Here is a 14775-nt window from a genome sequence, read left to right on the forward strand (position 1 = left end):
ACGTGACCTGCGTCCCAATAGAGTAAGATGTGCCGCTGCCGCACTTCCCTCTGGACAAGGACTCTTGCACTGAGCACAGGTTCCTGCCCGCCACAAGCACTCCTTTTCAATGGCTCAAACGAGCCTTCCAGAATCCTCACCAGCACACTATTCAGTCTGGACGGATAACCATGGACTTGCTCAGGTCGTGCAGCAACTTGCAAACAGCAGGGAAGTGGGTCATGCAGGGGCACTTGCTCCCACTTCAGAGAGCTCAGCCAAGCCTGCTTCCAACACAGCTCAGGCCTGAAAGGTTGCTTCTCTTCCGCTCAAGTTCCCACGAACTGTGTGGGGTCAGTAGAGAGCACCTACACTAGCTCCATCACTTCAAAGTCACCACGCCAGGTAATGGCATTTCCCCAACCCCAAACCACAGCTCTCTGCTGCTGAACCCCATCAAGAGCACACTGAGTTTCTGCAATGCTGAGCACACACTGCAGTGAGTGCCTGCTGGTTCTCAATGTCCTCTTCTTTCCTTGTGAATTAGCCCTGATCTGGGTTTTGAACGTATGTTGTCAAAGTTAAAGCAAGGGTTCCAGAAGGCGATGTGCTGGCTATCCTCAGAAGAATGCAGCTGGAAGCAGCGCTCAGGGAGCCACACACACCTTGAGTTGTTCAGGCTCCAAGAAGAGGTCAGGAGACACAGCTGGACAACAATGCGGGAGTGCAAATGAGTGGTTCCTCTGCACACACCCGCCACCAGGGCTGGAAACGGTGCGTTTCTGTTCAGCAAATCAGCCTGTCCCCGCTCTGGGCCTGGGCCGCACCAATGGGACCCAGTGGGCTGAGCACAAGCCACAGGCTAACTGGCACAGCTCCCTCAAGGGTCGGAAACACCTGTTAGCTCCCAAGGCTGGGCTTCAGCCTCTTACCCAGTGGTTATACCCTCACAGGACGCACACCACTCTGAGAAGAGCTATGGACCGGTTCCCCTGGAAAAATGCAACTTCTCACAGAATTTCACACAGAAAGAACAGCAGGTAATTCAACGCTGTTCCCCTAACCCTCCACCCAGGACTCTGTTGTGGGTCTCACTCCACCTCTCCCATCAACATTTTACAAATAAATCACTTTTCTATGCCTGACAGCAGCCCAGAATCATAAATCAAATGACTCAAAGGTCTGTTGTGTGAGGCTGGTTTGGGGACACTGGATCTACTTAACGTGGGTAAGAAGCAAGAAAGCTCTGTACCCGGCCGGCGTTGCTCAGTGGTTGAGTGTCAACCTATGAACCAGGAGGTCCTGGTTCAATTGCCGGTCAGGGCACATGCCCAGGTTGCGGGCTCGATCCCCAGTGAGGGCTATGCAGGAGGCAGCCAACTGATGTTTCTCTCTCATTATTGATGTTTCTCTCTCTCTCCCTCTCCCTTCCTCTGTAAAAATATTAAAAGAAGGCTCTGTCCAGATGCCACGGAGAGGCCAAGGGTGCCACGGAAGCCATGGGACACGGGAAGAACTGCACTCCCTTCACTCACCTGGTCCCCTTCTTGTTGGGGACTGAGTACGGGCGGAGAAAGTCCAGCTTGCTCTTGCTGATGACACAGAGGTCAATGTTACTTCCAGACCCCAAGTCATTGAAGATGCCAGCTGCAATGGCCTCGCTCACCAGCTTCTTGGCTTCCTCCTCCTGCGAAAGAGAATGGCAACAACGATGTCCAGCCGTGCGCACACTCCCCTGGAGGGAGGCACTGTTTTCAATGCCCATTTGGAGATGAAGAAAAGGCCTCAAAGCACCTCAACGATTTGCCACAGGTTCATCTGGTAAGTGCGGGACCCAGGCCTTTCAAACCTTTTATGCGTGCACCCCTCTTCCACACACTGCTTCAGGCCAAACACCACATAACTGAGGTGATGGGCAGACGGAGAACAACTTATCAGAGCTCAGTAAATTCTTCTTGTAAAGGGGGCCAGGCTTTGTGAATATTCAGTATACAGTAGGTCCTCGGGTTACGTCGGAGAACCGTTCCTACATCGTGACATAACACGATTTTCGCCGTAAGTCGGAACCCACCTACATAAGCACCTATGTCACTCACATGGAGCACATACACAGCAGTAATGAAGTGAAACAGTAAAAAAAAATAAATTAAAATATAACAATTCCTGACCTTTACTTTTGGTAAATAATAAAAAACATAAAGCACATATGTACATGCATCAAAATGACGGAACTTTTTTTTATATAAATAAATGGGAGATGGCGACATAACCATGAAACGACGTACGTTGAGTCCAACGTAACCCGAGGACTGCCTGTATGTCATAACTCAGCCATGATAGCACAAAGCAGCCATAGACAATATGTAAACAAGTATGTGTAGCTATGTGCCAAGAAAACTGTATTAACAAAAACAGGTGGCGGAATGGATTTGGCCCATGGGCTGTAGTTTGCTAACCCCTGATTGAAAATATCCAACAATGGTTGGAACGTGCTTCCTGATAATACAATGAAGAAAGTCAACATCATAGGGAGAAGTAACACCAAACGAGAGAGTTGTGGGAAAAGGCTGGCAGAGTCAAGTGTGGGACCTCTTGCCCAAGAGAATCTATCACCTTCCCAACTAACGAGCCTACATGTTCATTGAAGTGATTCATTTCTTTGAATTACTTTCTTCTACTTCTCCTTTAAGAAGCAAGTCTAAGTCGCCACCAGTTACTGGTAAAAAAAAAATAGCTTAATTCACTTCCTATCCAAGAAGACCTACAATATGCCGGGTCCTATGATGGGAGCTAGGACTGCAGAGATGGATGAAGACCCAAAGGTCTCTGCCCTGTAGGGACTTGGAGTCCAGCGGGGACATCAGACCCAAGGAACTACAATGTATGGCTAGCAGATAGCAGAAGGAGCGGTGGGAACACTGGCTGGGTCAGCAAAGCTTCAGAGAGGCCTGAAGGCAAGGCCGCACACCACGCACTCAAAAAACAGGGCAGTGAAACAGAAGGCGGGCAGGAGAAAGCAAGGTGGGACCTGGGGAGCACCAAGTTCGAGCTCTCTATGCAACAATGACAAAAGTGAATCAATCTCCCAAAGAAGGGACTCTACCTTGTGCTGCAGCCCCTTCCCTACCCACCGGGACATGAGAGTCCATAAACATGCAAACTGAACTACAGAGCACATCCAGTAACATCCTTTGAGAAATAAGGCTCCCCATCCCAAATTCTAGCCTGAGACCATCACATCAATGGGCAAACTCTCTGACTTCAAGCTGTGAGATCTGAAAGACCACTCAGGACTCCTGCTCCTCTGCCTGCCCTAAGCCAGGCAGTGGGATTCCAGTGTCAACAGCACCCTCCACAGACTCAGAGAAGGATGGAGATGGCTCTGCAGGAAGTGGGATCCTCAGCAACCCAGCAGCAAAGGCTAGAGTATCATTCTGATCTTCATTCCCCAGTTTTATTCACTTTCTGATTGGCACCTATGTGGGGCACCAAAGTCGGTTATTGTCTTGCACATATACAGCCCCATAACAAGATCCTGTCATCAGGAATTCTCTCCCGGGACTCCCAACAGTCTATGAGGCCTAAGCCTTACCAGAAACTAGTGAAGGTGGTAATAAAGAAGCATCTTAGAGAAGGAGATGGCTGCTGCTGATGCTACCATACACACAGCAAAAGCCAACCACTAACATAACAAATGCAACCTCATTCCAACTTGTTTTTCTTATTAAACAACCCTGAACATGCATGCCTGCGTGTGTTGGGGGCATCCTGTTTATTCCCCTGTTCCTGACCTACCATCTCTACTTTCCTTCTCTTCTCTGCTGCATTATTTCCTTTGCTTTGTCATCGCTGCTTTTGCTGCTGGCGCCTTGAGCCAGCCAACAGTACCTAGTGGATGTCACAAATCCTGCTGGCATCAATTAGGCCTGCAGTTTAAAATTATTTTATATTTGGGGATGAGGATGGGGAGACTTAAAGGAAACTGAAATATACACATGATATTAGGCATGCATATCTAATGTCAATCAATTAGACCGGCACACAGATGCCAGAATGCTGACAGTGCTGAGTTGTAGGTGAGCCTTCCTCTATTTTACAAATATTCTGTCAGTAGATACACGTACAAAACTTAAAAATGTGCACATTTAAGATAAATTATGTATAGCTTTATTTATAAAATTATCATGTGTGTGCTGTTATTTAAGTGTAAAATAAAGGCTTTTAAAAATTGGGATAACACCTTTTAAATTCCTTTCCTCCTCACCAATTCTATGGAAGATAATTCCTTAAGGAAAAAAGAATCTCACAAGTCCCTTACTTTTTTCCCCAGTCCTACCCTCCTCATATACACCGGACTCAAAAATGGTATGAACCTTACATTTTATTGAGCACTACTATAATGTGCCAAGTACCGAGTTAGGCACTTTGACAATCATGGTTTTTATCCCTGCTCCCACCCATCTTCTGAGGTTGGTGGTGTCACAAACTATGGCAGAGAGGGGAGTGGGGGGGAGGGAGAGAGACACAATCCTCACCCAAGGCCACACTGCTAGGAAATAATAAAAGAGGTCTTCAGGCTCCAGGGCTGACATGCCGCGGCACCACACCACTCACAGTAACCTGTCTCAGTTCTGGGCTGGGGGCTCCTTGGCAAGTCGGGGACAGTGGACAGCAGTTCCCTGATTAGGGTTATGTTGTTCCCCCATCATGAGGGATCTTCAGAACCCGGGCAAGTTTAAAAGAAGGATGGTGGTTGCCAATTTCTCTTTGAGCCAACTAACAGCTCCTCTGAGGGTCATTTCCAAGGGGGTGGTGAGCAGTTTCACAAACTGCCCACAGACTACCACCTAAACAAACATGTCTACAATGTAATATGACAAAGATCAATATTAAGATCCAAAGTGTTATTTCACATCGCCCCACCCCCATCAAAGCCCTCTCAAAACACCAAGGCTCTGCTGTCCACCCATTACTTACATAGTTAATGTCCTCAACAAATATTTACAGGCACCCACGATGTCCCAGGAACTGCTTCACACGTCCAATACTGTCTTTCACCACAGGATTTCCATTCCCAGAATTCTAGACACATATGCAAATGTGCTACTGGGCATATTCATACTGTGTTTTCTTTATAGTAGAATTTCACAATTAAACAACTCTTGTCTTTAACACGTGTTACCAACTATTTAGGAAAACTATCAAAAAAAATCACAAACTAAAAGCAAGAGGTAGGGAAAACACCACATTTGTATCTGTCTCTGGCCCACAATACAGGCAAGCAGCATTGTTTCCTCCTCTGGGATTCGTTCTTCATAGGGAAACGCGCCTCCCTTTTTTGGAAGATGCAGAGTGACCTGAGTCCTGCGCATCGTCTGACTGGGGACAGCTGTGACAGAGCGCTCTGACAAGGGCCCTGCAGAGCCCGTGACCCCAGCTGTCAGGCCCAGGTGGGATGCTCTCCCACTGCCAGGTCGGCATCCGCCCCGGCCAGCTGCTCACAGATTTATGTTGCTAGTCACAGAGGAACTTGGATTAGTATGTAGATGGACCAGGAGGACTCACCCTGGGTACCAGAAAAATCTCCCAGGCTAATGATATAGCTTCTTTTTATTTTGAGACATTCAAGCAAAAGATCACTATGATCCTGGTGGTTGAAAGTTAGTTGGGGGACCCAGGGTCAAGGTAATCGGGCAGATGTGGAGGTGGACCGGCTAGATTTGAATCCCCCGTTTCCTACTTAACTGCTGTGCAACCTTGAGCAAGTCACTTCACCTCTCTGGCTTCACCCTCCTCCTCTGTGATACACTGATGATAAATTAGGAGTCCTCACAAACTGCTGCAAGAATCAGAAATAAAGTATGACAAGCACCTACTCTGGTGTCTGGCATGTAGCTGTTGCTTAATAAATGGTAACTTATTTAATCAAGCAAGCCAGAGGGCTCCTAGAGATACAGTTTATCTCTAAGCAATGACAGCCGCACTAAAGCCCAGGCCAGGAGGAGGCCCAAACAAACGTGCTGACAAATCTTCACCCAGTGCCATGGAGAAGTTCCTGTAATAATTAATCCAAGCAAAAAGCACACTCCCTCAAGTTCAGAGAATATAAAAGGAGCACTTCCTGCTTTATGGCTACAAAGACCAAACTAACTGGGAATATCAGTCCCGCGGGCCACCCCTGCTTCTTAAATGAGATTACAATAAGAGTGATGTACTGTACTACAAGTCAGCTGTGACAAGCAGCACTTTATAGAGCTATCTGTTTGTCTCCATCACTGCATCGCACAATGTGTCCCCGGACTCCAATGTGCAGCTCCATTTACCGCTACATGACAAATGGGCAGCACTTGTAAAAGGCACAAAGAGGTCCACGTCGGCCATGTAATGGTCACCACAGCTGTACCCGAGTGCTTGAGGGGACAAAACAGACCCCCAAGTTCATTAAACTGACCAGTAATGGATCTTTCAAAAAGTGCCTTAGGAATCGTACAGAAAAGGCTAAAATAAATAACTCAGCATGGAAGGCTAATCTGAAATGGTGTTTGATAAATTATTTATAACACAGGCGATTGTCTGCATTTAATATTGGAGCTACTAGCAGCATCTTTAAAAGATGATTTATGTGTTGTAATGCTATTAAACTTTATATTGGCCCACTGCTAGCTATAAAGTCTGCTGAGATTTAGAGAATGAGTTTTAAACTGTCACTGCAACATCATAGGAGATGGAGACTGTATTAAATCTTTACTTTAAACCTGTTATCTGGAGAGTTGCATTTTGTAGACACTCACAAACTGATAGATTACCTTGGCCTCCGCTATGGTGCAGGTCCAAAATAGCACCGCAAAGAAACTTTTCCACACTATTCTCGTCTACTGCTACAATCGAATTTCTCTTCTCACCTAAGTGATTTTTAGATTGGGAGTGTCACCAGAGTACAGTGTAGGTGCCCTAGCCAATGGGCACCCTGGACAGCTCAGCATCAAATTAATACTCTTTAAATAAACCTTCTACATCCAACTGTTCAGTTATGCATTCTGAACAGTGCCTTACTTACAAAATATGAAATATGCATTTGACTGAAAAACTAATGTACTATTTTAGATACAGCTTTGGAACGTGAAAATACAAATATATGGTAAGTCACTTGAAATAATCAATTTGTAACTGAAATATTTTTAATTCTTAAAAAAATAAAATTGGTTATATGCTGGGAAAATATCTTTCATTTCCGTAGCTGACGTGCTGACGTTAAGGGGGTTGAGAAGAAGGAAACATTCCGCCTTTTTCACGAGGAAGAGAGCTCTCCTGGCTGTTTCTCAGGGCACTGCAGAGGGTCCCTTTGCCCTCCACCCCACCACCCTGCCAGTCGGGACAGTGGCCCTCCTGCCTTTGCTTGAGGCGACTTAGGATGTGGGTGGCATCATAACTGACCTCTCACACAACTTTCATCCATTTTCCTACTTGCTATTTACATCTAAGGATATTTATTTCATAACAGTTTGCTCCTTTACTAAAAACTAAGGACTTTACTCACATAGAATTAAAGCAGTCCAAATTCATCTGGGGAAATCTGTATTATCTTTTATCACTCTGATCTGCTACTGCTCTGATGATCGGCAGCAGAGCAGATAAAAGTCTGACTGTGACCAGAGTTGGGTCTCTAAAAAGGGGATTAAAACCACGTCATCTCCATCTCTGTCCCAGGCAGCTAGCACAGTGCTAGGTGTGGACGTCAACATATAAACAAATAAAACATCAACTTCAAATGTATTCATAGCTTTACCAAACTAAAAAATGAAATTAATTATGAGACAAATTAATTACCAAAAATAGGGTAATTTCAAAACTGCATCAGTCCCCACTAGGGACCAGGGAACCAGAGCATTCAGACAGACACTCCAGGGGAGAGGTTTAAACCCAGTGATTGGTGGTGGCCTGAAGACATGCTGGGGTTCTGACTATGCCAGTGATGTGGCCTAAAGGAGTCATTCGTGGCTGACGGTTGGATAAAATTTAAAGAGCTCAAAAAGTGTTTAAAACAGTGCCCCTCTCCAAGCAGTATGCTCCCTGTATCGTGCAGCAGACCTGATGTGTCCCATGTGTAGCCACGTATCTTACAGTGGGAAAAGTTAATTTAATTTTTTTAGACAGGGCTGGGCAACAAAAACAAAGGTGTCTGAGTTCTGTTTTTGGCTTGAGCTGTTTGGGTAAACAGTCTACTTGTGTGAATACCTAGGAACTGTCCGGTGTAATGGAGTTGCACCGGCTGCTGGGTATGCCCAAAGGGAGGAGTGAATTAGTGACTGTGTCTTTAAGGTCTAGATGGTGCTGTCATTTCTTTCCTCAGTAGCTTTTTATGGCGCCCATGATCTGGGTGGTGCAAATAAGGAGGGAAAATCTGCGGTGAGTGCAGGGTGATCTAAGGAGTTTTCAGTGGGGATGGGGAGGGGTGCTCATGCACAAGGAACTGCCAACCAAGTCACGGCCAACTTGGCCTGTCCCAGATTGCAACTCTAGGGCTAGGAGAGGAGGTGCCCGGGCCGCATGGCACAGTGGGCCACAAAAGGCTGTCACAGAGCACACAGAATGAGAAATGCCAGGGGAGCTGGGTCACTAATGAGCACAGCACTCAGCTCTCTGAGCCACAGACTGCCCATTGGGAAAATGGGGATAATGCTTCTGTCCAAGGGCTATTGGAAGGAATAAAGGAACAGGAATGCCCCCTAACACAGGTTTTACAAACAGAATTGTTAGCAAGTTCTAGGGTGGAAGGAAAGAGGCAAGGATGTGAGAAACTAACATGGGCACCCACCACATCCCTGGGTTGAGCCAAACACTATGCTCCTTATTTCATCCTCATAATCACCACCTGTACAGCAGAGGAAACTGAGGCTCTAGAGTTGGCTGGTGCACCAAAAGGCACACGGCTATGATAAGTGAGGGGGGGGGGGGGGGGGGGGATCCATGCCAACTTAGTGCCTGGCATCACCAAAGCTTATGTCTTCCTATCCCACCAGGAAAATCAGCGGTGGACAAGAGGTGTTGCTGGATTCTGAGACAGTGACTAGAAGGAAAAACACCTAAGCTTCCAGAGGGAAAAGGACCAAGAGAGATAGGAACATACTGCTTTCCACAAGGAGAAGAAATCAGCGCTCACAGCGTATGTGTACATAAATATATATTTGCAAGGGTGCACTGAATCAAATGTAATCAGAGAGAAAAAACAAGACTGGGTTTAAAGAAAGTGAGAAACATGTTCAACAATCCTCCAAATGAAAACCAAGCTGCCCCAGGTAGTAATAAGAACTTAATATTTCTCTCTCCTTCCATAAAACAATGCGGTCAGTGGGATAACTCTGCCAATATATTCCTGGAGATGCTGAAAAGGTTATCACCTAGAAACAGAGGGGGGAAATGAAGTGAATTTGTTCCTTGGTTACACAATAAAGATAAAAAAGAAGAGCCACATTCACACTGAGCCCATCCACTCCAAGGGCTGGAGGCTGGAAACCACTGTGGAGCGCAGGGATGTGGGGAGGCTATGATTGGAACACACTGGATTGCATGATCCGCTTCTGCAGCCTCATGAGGATTAAGAGGGGCAGGAAGGAGACCCAAGGAAGTACAGAGCACTCGGTCTAGGAAGTTTAAAGATGGCCACATATGAAGCCAATTTCAAACGATATAAAACCCCTGAAAGAAGTGTACAGGTCAGTTTAGTTCCACGAGCATTCACTGGTGACACTGATGCTCTCCACAGACACTGTGCTAAACACTGGGGAGAAAGTCTGAGCAGACACAGACCTGGCCCATGAAGAGTGCAGAGTCCAGAGAGGCCAGAGGATAAGAGAGCAAACTTGTTAAGCCAGACTGCAATTTATAACACGGTTCGCCAAACAACCCCTTCAAGTACTAACCTGAGCCCGTTTACCACTGAGTTTTATATTTTATAAACTAGGGCTACACGGCTACACAAGAGCAAAAATCAATCTTCAGACCCAGACCTCTTCAAAGCCCATGCCCACTTTCCACCACACCCTTTTTATTCCTCTACCACCCCGATTCAACTGATCTGAGTTAGAAGAAACCCATGTATCTGAATCAAAGATAATGAGTCCTTAAACCTTTTTAATATTCTGACATCACCAAAGTCCCAATTTCAGAAAAACAATGTTCCAACATTATGACAGAATGCCAATGACTACAAGTGTGATTGCATCCTATGGATACAATGTTCCCTGCATATACTTAAAAAACCTGTACTACTAGGTGGAATTTTAAAATATCTATTTAGCACAACCTCACACCATGTTTTTATTTTTGTTCCTACAGAATTTCAGGGTTAGGGGAGCGTGGTATAAATTACCTCCCAGAAACCCACAAGTAACATTATCTGTTAAGGTTAAAACTTTGCTTCCCTGGGTATGCTGCTGGGGTCTCATTACAGCAGGTAATCTCACATTCTGCCATGCACAACACACTAACTACCAGCATCTCCCAATTACACTGCAACGTAAATCTCAAAGGACATCTGAAAAGTCTGTACAGCTCCTGCACCCACTGCCGAAACACAACCATCTCTAATGGAACGTGGCAGCTTTCTAAACTAAATATTCACATGCAGGGACAGGGATGCTAAGCTCGGCCTTATTCCACACTGAAGAGCAGATGCTAATTAAAAGGCCACACTGACTCAGGAAATGACCACCTAGACAACTTCAGACACTGTCTGGAGTTTCGTTTTCCTATTTCCCAATAAGTTCAGCTGTCCAAACTTCCAGGATTACACAACTGACAGAAAGTTGGAGCAGGAGGAGCCCCCATGCCTCTGTACTTGATGCCCTTGTCTAGAATGGGTCTCTCCTTCTCTTCAGCCTCCCTGCTCCACTTCTTCCTCAAACCCAAGACAGAAAAATTTCAAGCGAGGAGTCACATGCTCTTTGAGGCCATCTTACAGCGCCCCCCGCCCCCCACCCTCCAGGGAGATTCCACCAACTCTTCTTATTACCTCTATACCCTCTTATATCTACTGTTCTCTTGCACTTTTCATGCCATAATTTCCATAGTTTGTGGACCTGTCCACTCTCTAGCTTGTAAATGCCTCTAAGAAAGGGGCCATGTCTCATAACCAGTCTCAGAGCCTGGCACCCAGCTGGAGATCACTAAACTCGGGGAATGGAACACAATGGCACCCTTCATATCTCAGAATGCCCACCACCTCACAATAGTTTATGAAGGGCTTAAAGGACACTCCAACTGGGATATAAACGATGTTCTTCCAGCCGAAACCGGTTTGGCTCAGTGGATAGGGCGTCAGCCTGCGGACTCAGGGGTCCCAGGTTCGATTCCGGTCAAGGGCATGTACCTTGGTTGCAGGCACGTCCCCGGTGGGGGGTGTGCAGGAGGCAGCTGATTGATGTTTCTCTCTCATCGATGTTTCTAACTCTCTATCCCTCTCTCTTCCTCTCTGTAAAAAATCAATAAAATATATTAAAAAAAAAAAAAAAAGATGTTCTTCTGGTGGCGTGGGTATCAAGAAACTTCTGTTTTCTTTGCTCACTGACCTTCTGCCTTTGCCAAATTTTTATGACTCAGAAACCTTTGAGAAAGCACTTTAAAAAAAACAAAAACCTTCATAATAGGAGAGGGTATCCAGGGTGTATTAGTTCTTATCGTAATCATTTGACTATTTTTGGAACTGTTTTTACTTCAGTTAGCAAAACCTAGACTTGATATAGGTTGTGAAGCAAAAAAAAAAAAAATAACTGTCATAATAGTAGTAATGGCTTTGAAATATCTCATCTAAGCCAACTTTATTCCCATGCCTCTTAAGAATTGCCAAGCCCTTCAAATATTGGCAATTCCATTTATTCAGATCTTCTGATATATAAAATTTGCTGACTTTTCCCCCCTTGAGTTGATACAGATACATGAAAACTGTGAAGCCTTTTTTCTTTGGCTAGAAATGAAACTTCTCTGCCAGTGAAAATTATAGGGGCATTTTGAAATTACCATATGTTTTAGATCAGAAGGTAAAAACAGTACAGCAGCCCATGAAAACTTTCCAGCCCAGAAAGCTGACAATTAACTCACTGAAATACAGTTCAAGCCCCCAAGTTCCCCTACTCTTATAGGCAGTGGTCCCATTTACCATTTAAAAATTCTGTTAGTAAGTTTACTATTTTTATTTTATGTTCATTTACATGTACAATGTGAATGTAGATAGCTACCACATTTAAATATTTAGCCTAAATGTTATTTTAAACTTAATATTTCCACAGAGCTATTTGATTTTTTTAAAAAATAAGAAGAAACTTTCCTAAAATTCTTAATCGCACTTCAGTGTATATTAGCAAATGTGTGATGCTTGGCTGCTTTGCACACCCACATGCCCTCCCCCCCGCCCGCCTCCCCCTTTCTGATACCGCACACCACACAAGTATAATAAACCATGTTAATATTTCATACCACTGTGAAATATGCTGGAGTATCAATTCAACATCTGCTGTCTTTAGGGTCCGGGAGTCCCGCAGAGACACTTTCAATTTGTAATTGAGTTCTATGCTGAATTAATCAGCAGTTTATCTTTTTTACTAAAATAACGTCTTCACCACTAACCCAGATTTACATTAACAATTTATGCCAAATTACCTGCCAAGGCAAAACTTATAAGATCCTAAGCTGCCATCCAGTTACACTCAATCCTGTATTTCACTTCTTCCGTTCCTCTAGTCTGTATACAAGAAACACAGAAAAGCATTGTTCAAGACCTTGCAAGCCTTTAACCACAGATGACCTCTTGGATTTGTGACGCACAGCCTCACTTTTGACACAAAATGCAGGGATGGGGGAGGGAGGGTTCATCCCCTCTCTTCCCATGAAAGGCACTGTTCAGTAAGTGGTTGTGATTCAAAATTTTTACAAAATGAGATTCTAGAATGGAATGAAATCGATGAATAAAAGAACTTCTTAATTCTTTTCCCAAGAAGCTACAACATTCCAGATCTTGGCTTGGCTTGAATACAGAAAAAGGTAACTTAGAAAGAGGGAGTATTTTTAGTGCCTTAAATTATGACCCCCGAGACCCAAGTTAGCAAAGGCATTTCAATTTGGTAAGAGAAGGGGGGAAAGTCCATTTTCTCTTTGATATCATGATGTAGAATATAGAATATTTTCCTTTTAATTCTACCTGTACAGTTCAAAGTCACTAAACATTTATTTCTATTCAACATCATCCCTGAATCTAGTCTTGCCTCTCTGAGTAAAGAGTCTCTGGTCACAAAGAAGTTATTTTTGCCTGCTGGATCTTTGCCACGGGTGCAGCAAGCAATATACTTTGTAAAGTATTTCTCTTATATGGTATATTTTCCCTCTACATTCCACAGTTACAGGGAATATGTAAAGTGAAAACATTTCAAATAGAACACCTGCTCCAAAGAAATGCATCACAAATAATTACCCATCTACTACAGAATCAAATAACCCCCTCTTTTCAATCTACTTTGCATATGGCTGTATAAGGAACTTCCACTGCCAGACAGAACGAACAGCCTCTTTCAATACTACCTCTGGGTTACAGCACCCAGTGCAATGCCTTGCATTCAGTTGGTCCCCAATAAGTAACTGCTGACTGATTACATATTGACTTCATAAAAAAAAAAAATGAATTCAGTACTTAACACAGTAAGGTAGAAGACAGGGAAAAATTTGCACAGAAATATTTTTGGCAGAAAAAAATCAATGAAGAATTCTCAAAGTCAATAACTATGTCAGTTATACCATTCGTAGTACTTTCATTACTCCTCAAAGAATTGGAAATAGAGACCTTCAAATTTTATACAAGGTCACTTTCCTAAGATTTGTTGATTCTTGAATTCCAGAGCCTAGGCCCCAGGAGGAATCCATTCCCAGCTCATTGGAGATTTTGGTAAACTATACCTTTCCTTCTTGGCCTCCTCTCTTCTAATCCCCTTTTGCTTCCTGATACTAAACAGGAAAAATAGAACAAACTTTCTAAAATTTCCTTCAACATCCTTACCCAAAAATCCCACTTTGAACTTCAACTTTCATCAAAGGCAGAATACAATGGCAAGGGTAGAAATGAAAATGAGCCACCACCATAACAAGGAAGACATGGACTTGGCCAGAGGAACAGACATGTAAGTGGTTATTTCTAAGTCAAGGAAGACTAAGGAATCCTAGAGAACCAAAGGAAGAGAAGCAATTTCATGTGAAATTCCAAACTCTTACGGTAGAGAGCAAAGTCTTGCTTTTGAAGCATCAGGTGAAAAAACAAAGAAAACTTGCATCTGCCTTCTAAAACGACACAAGGTGAAAATGTGAGCAAGAAGATCCAAGGGAGTAACCTTAACTCCAGAAGTTCCTTCTGCCTCTCCAAAGTTGGCCTACCAGTGGGTTCAAATTTGGGAGAATAAACTCACTTTTTAAAAGAAGGACAACTCAAAATATCTGATGCTGGTGAGAAGCTTTAACCATCAACAGGATCTTCTCATTAATATCTATTCTAAAGGTCAATGGTAATTCTCCAAATCACCCACTGAACAAAATGAGTGCCATCTTCAATATCTGTTCATTTCTAAAATTAACTATTTAATTCCACTGGATAAGACTACTAAGAATAATTCTAATCAGGGCCCCAGAAATGTTATCTTTGGGTTCTGACATCTCTAAAAATTAATGCATTAAATACAACTAGGGAGAAAATTAATACATTTTTGACCCAAAAATAAAGACACAATTTACAACGTTAATGCTGCAGGTCTTAAGGAAAGC

The 14775-nt window shown here is 43.9% G+C and overlaps 1 protein-coding gene across 1 annotated transcript in view; it reads right to left on the bottom strand.

The window, feature by feature from the left end:
* Window positions 1-14775, bottom strand: part of PSMB7 (proteasome 20S subunit beta 7) — a 52173-nt gene that overhangs the window by 1742 nt on the left and 35656 nt on the right. Inside the window, exon 7 of the mRNA XM_008155277.3 lies at window positions 1515-1666. Within this exon, the coding sequence (XP_008153499.1) occupies window positions 1515-1666 (152 nt within the window). The remainder of the gene's footprint in view (window positions 1-1514; window positions 1667-14775) is intronic.

This window comes from Eptesicus fuscus, chromosome 15 (genome assembly GCF_027574615.1).
Source record: "Eptesicus fuscus isolate TK198812 chromosome 15, DD_ASM_mEF_20220401, whole genome shotgun sequence".
Taxonomy (NCBI): domain Eukaryota; kingdom Metazoa; phylum Chordata; class Mammalia; order Chiroptera; family Vespertilionidae; genus Eptesicus; species Eptesicus fuscus.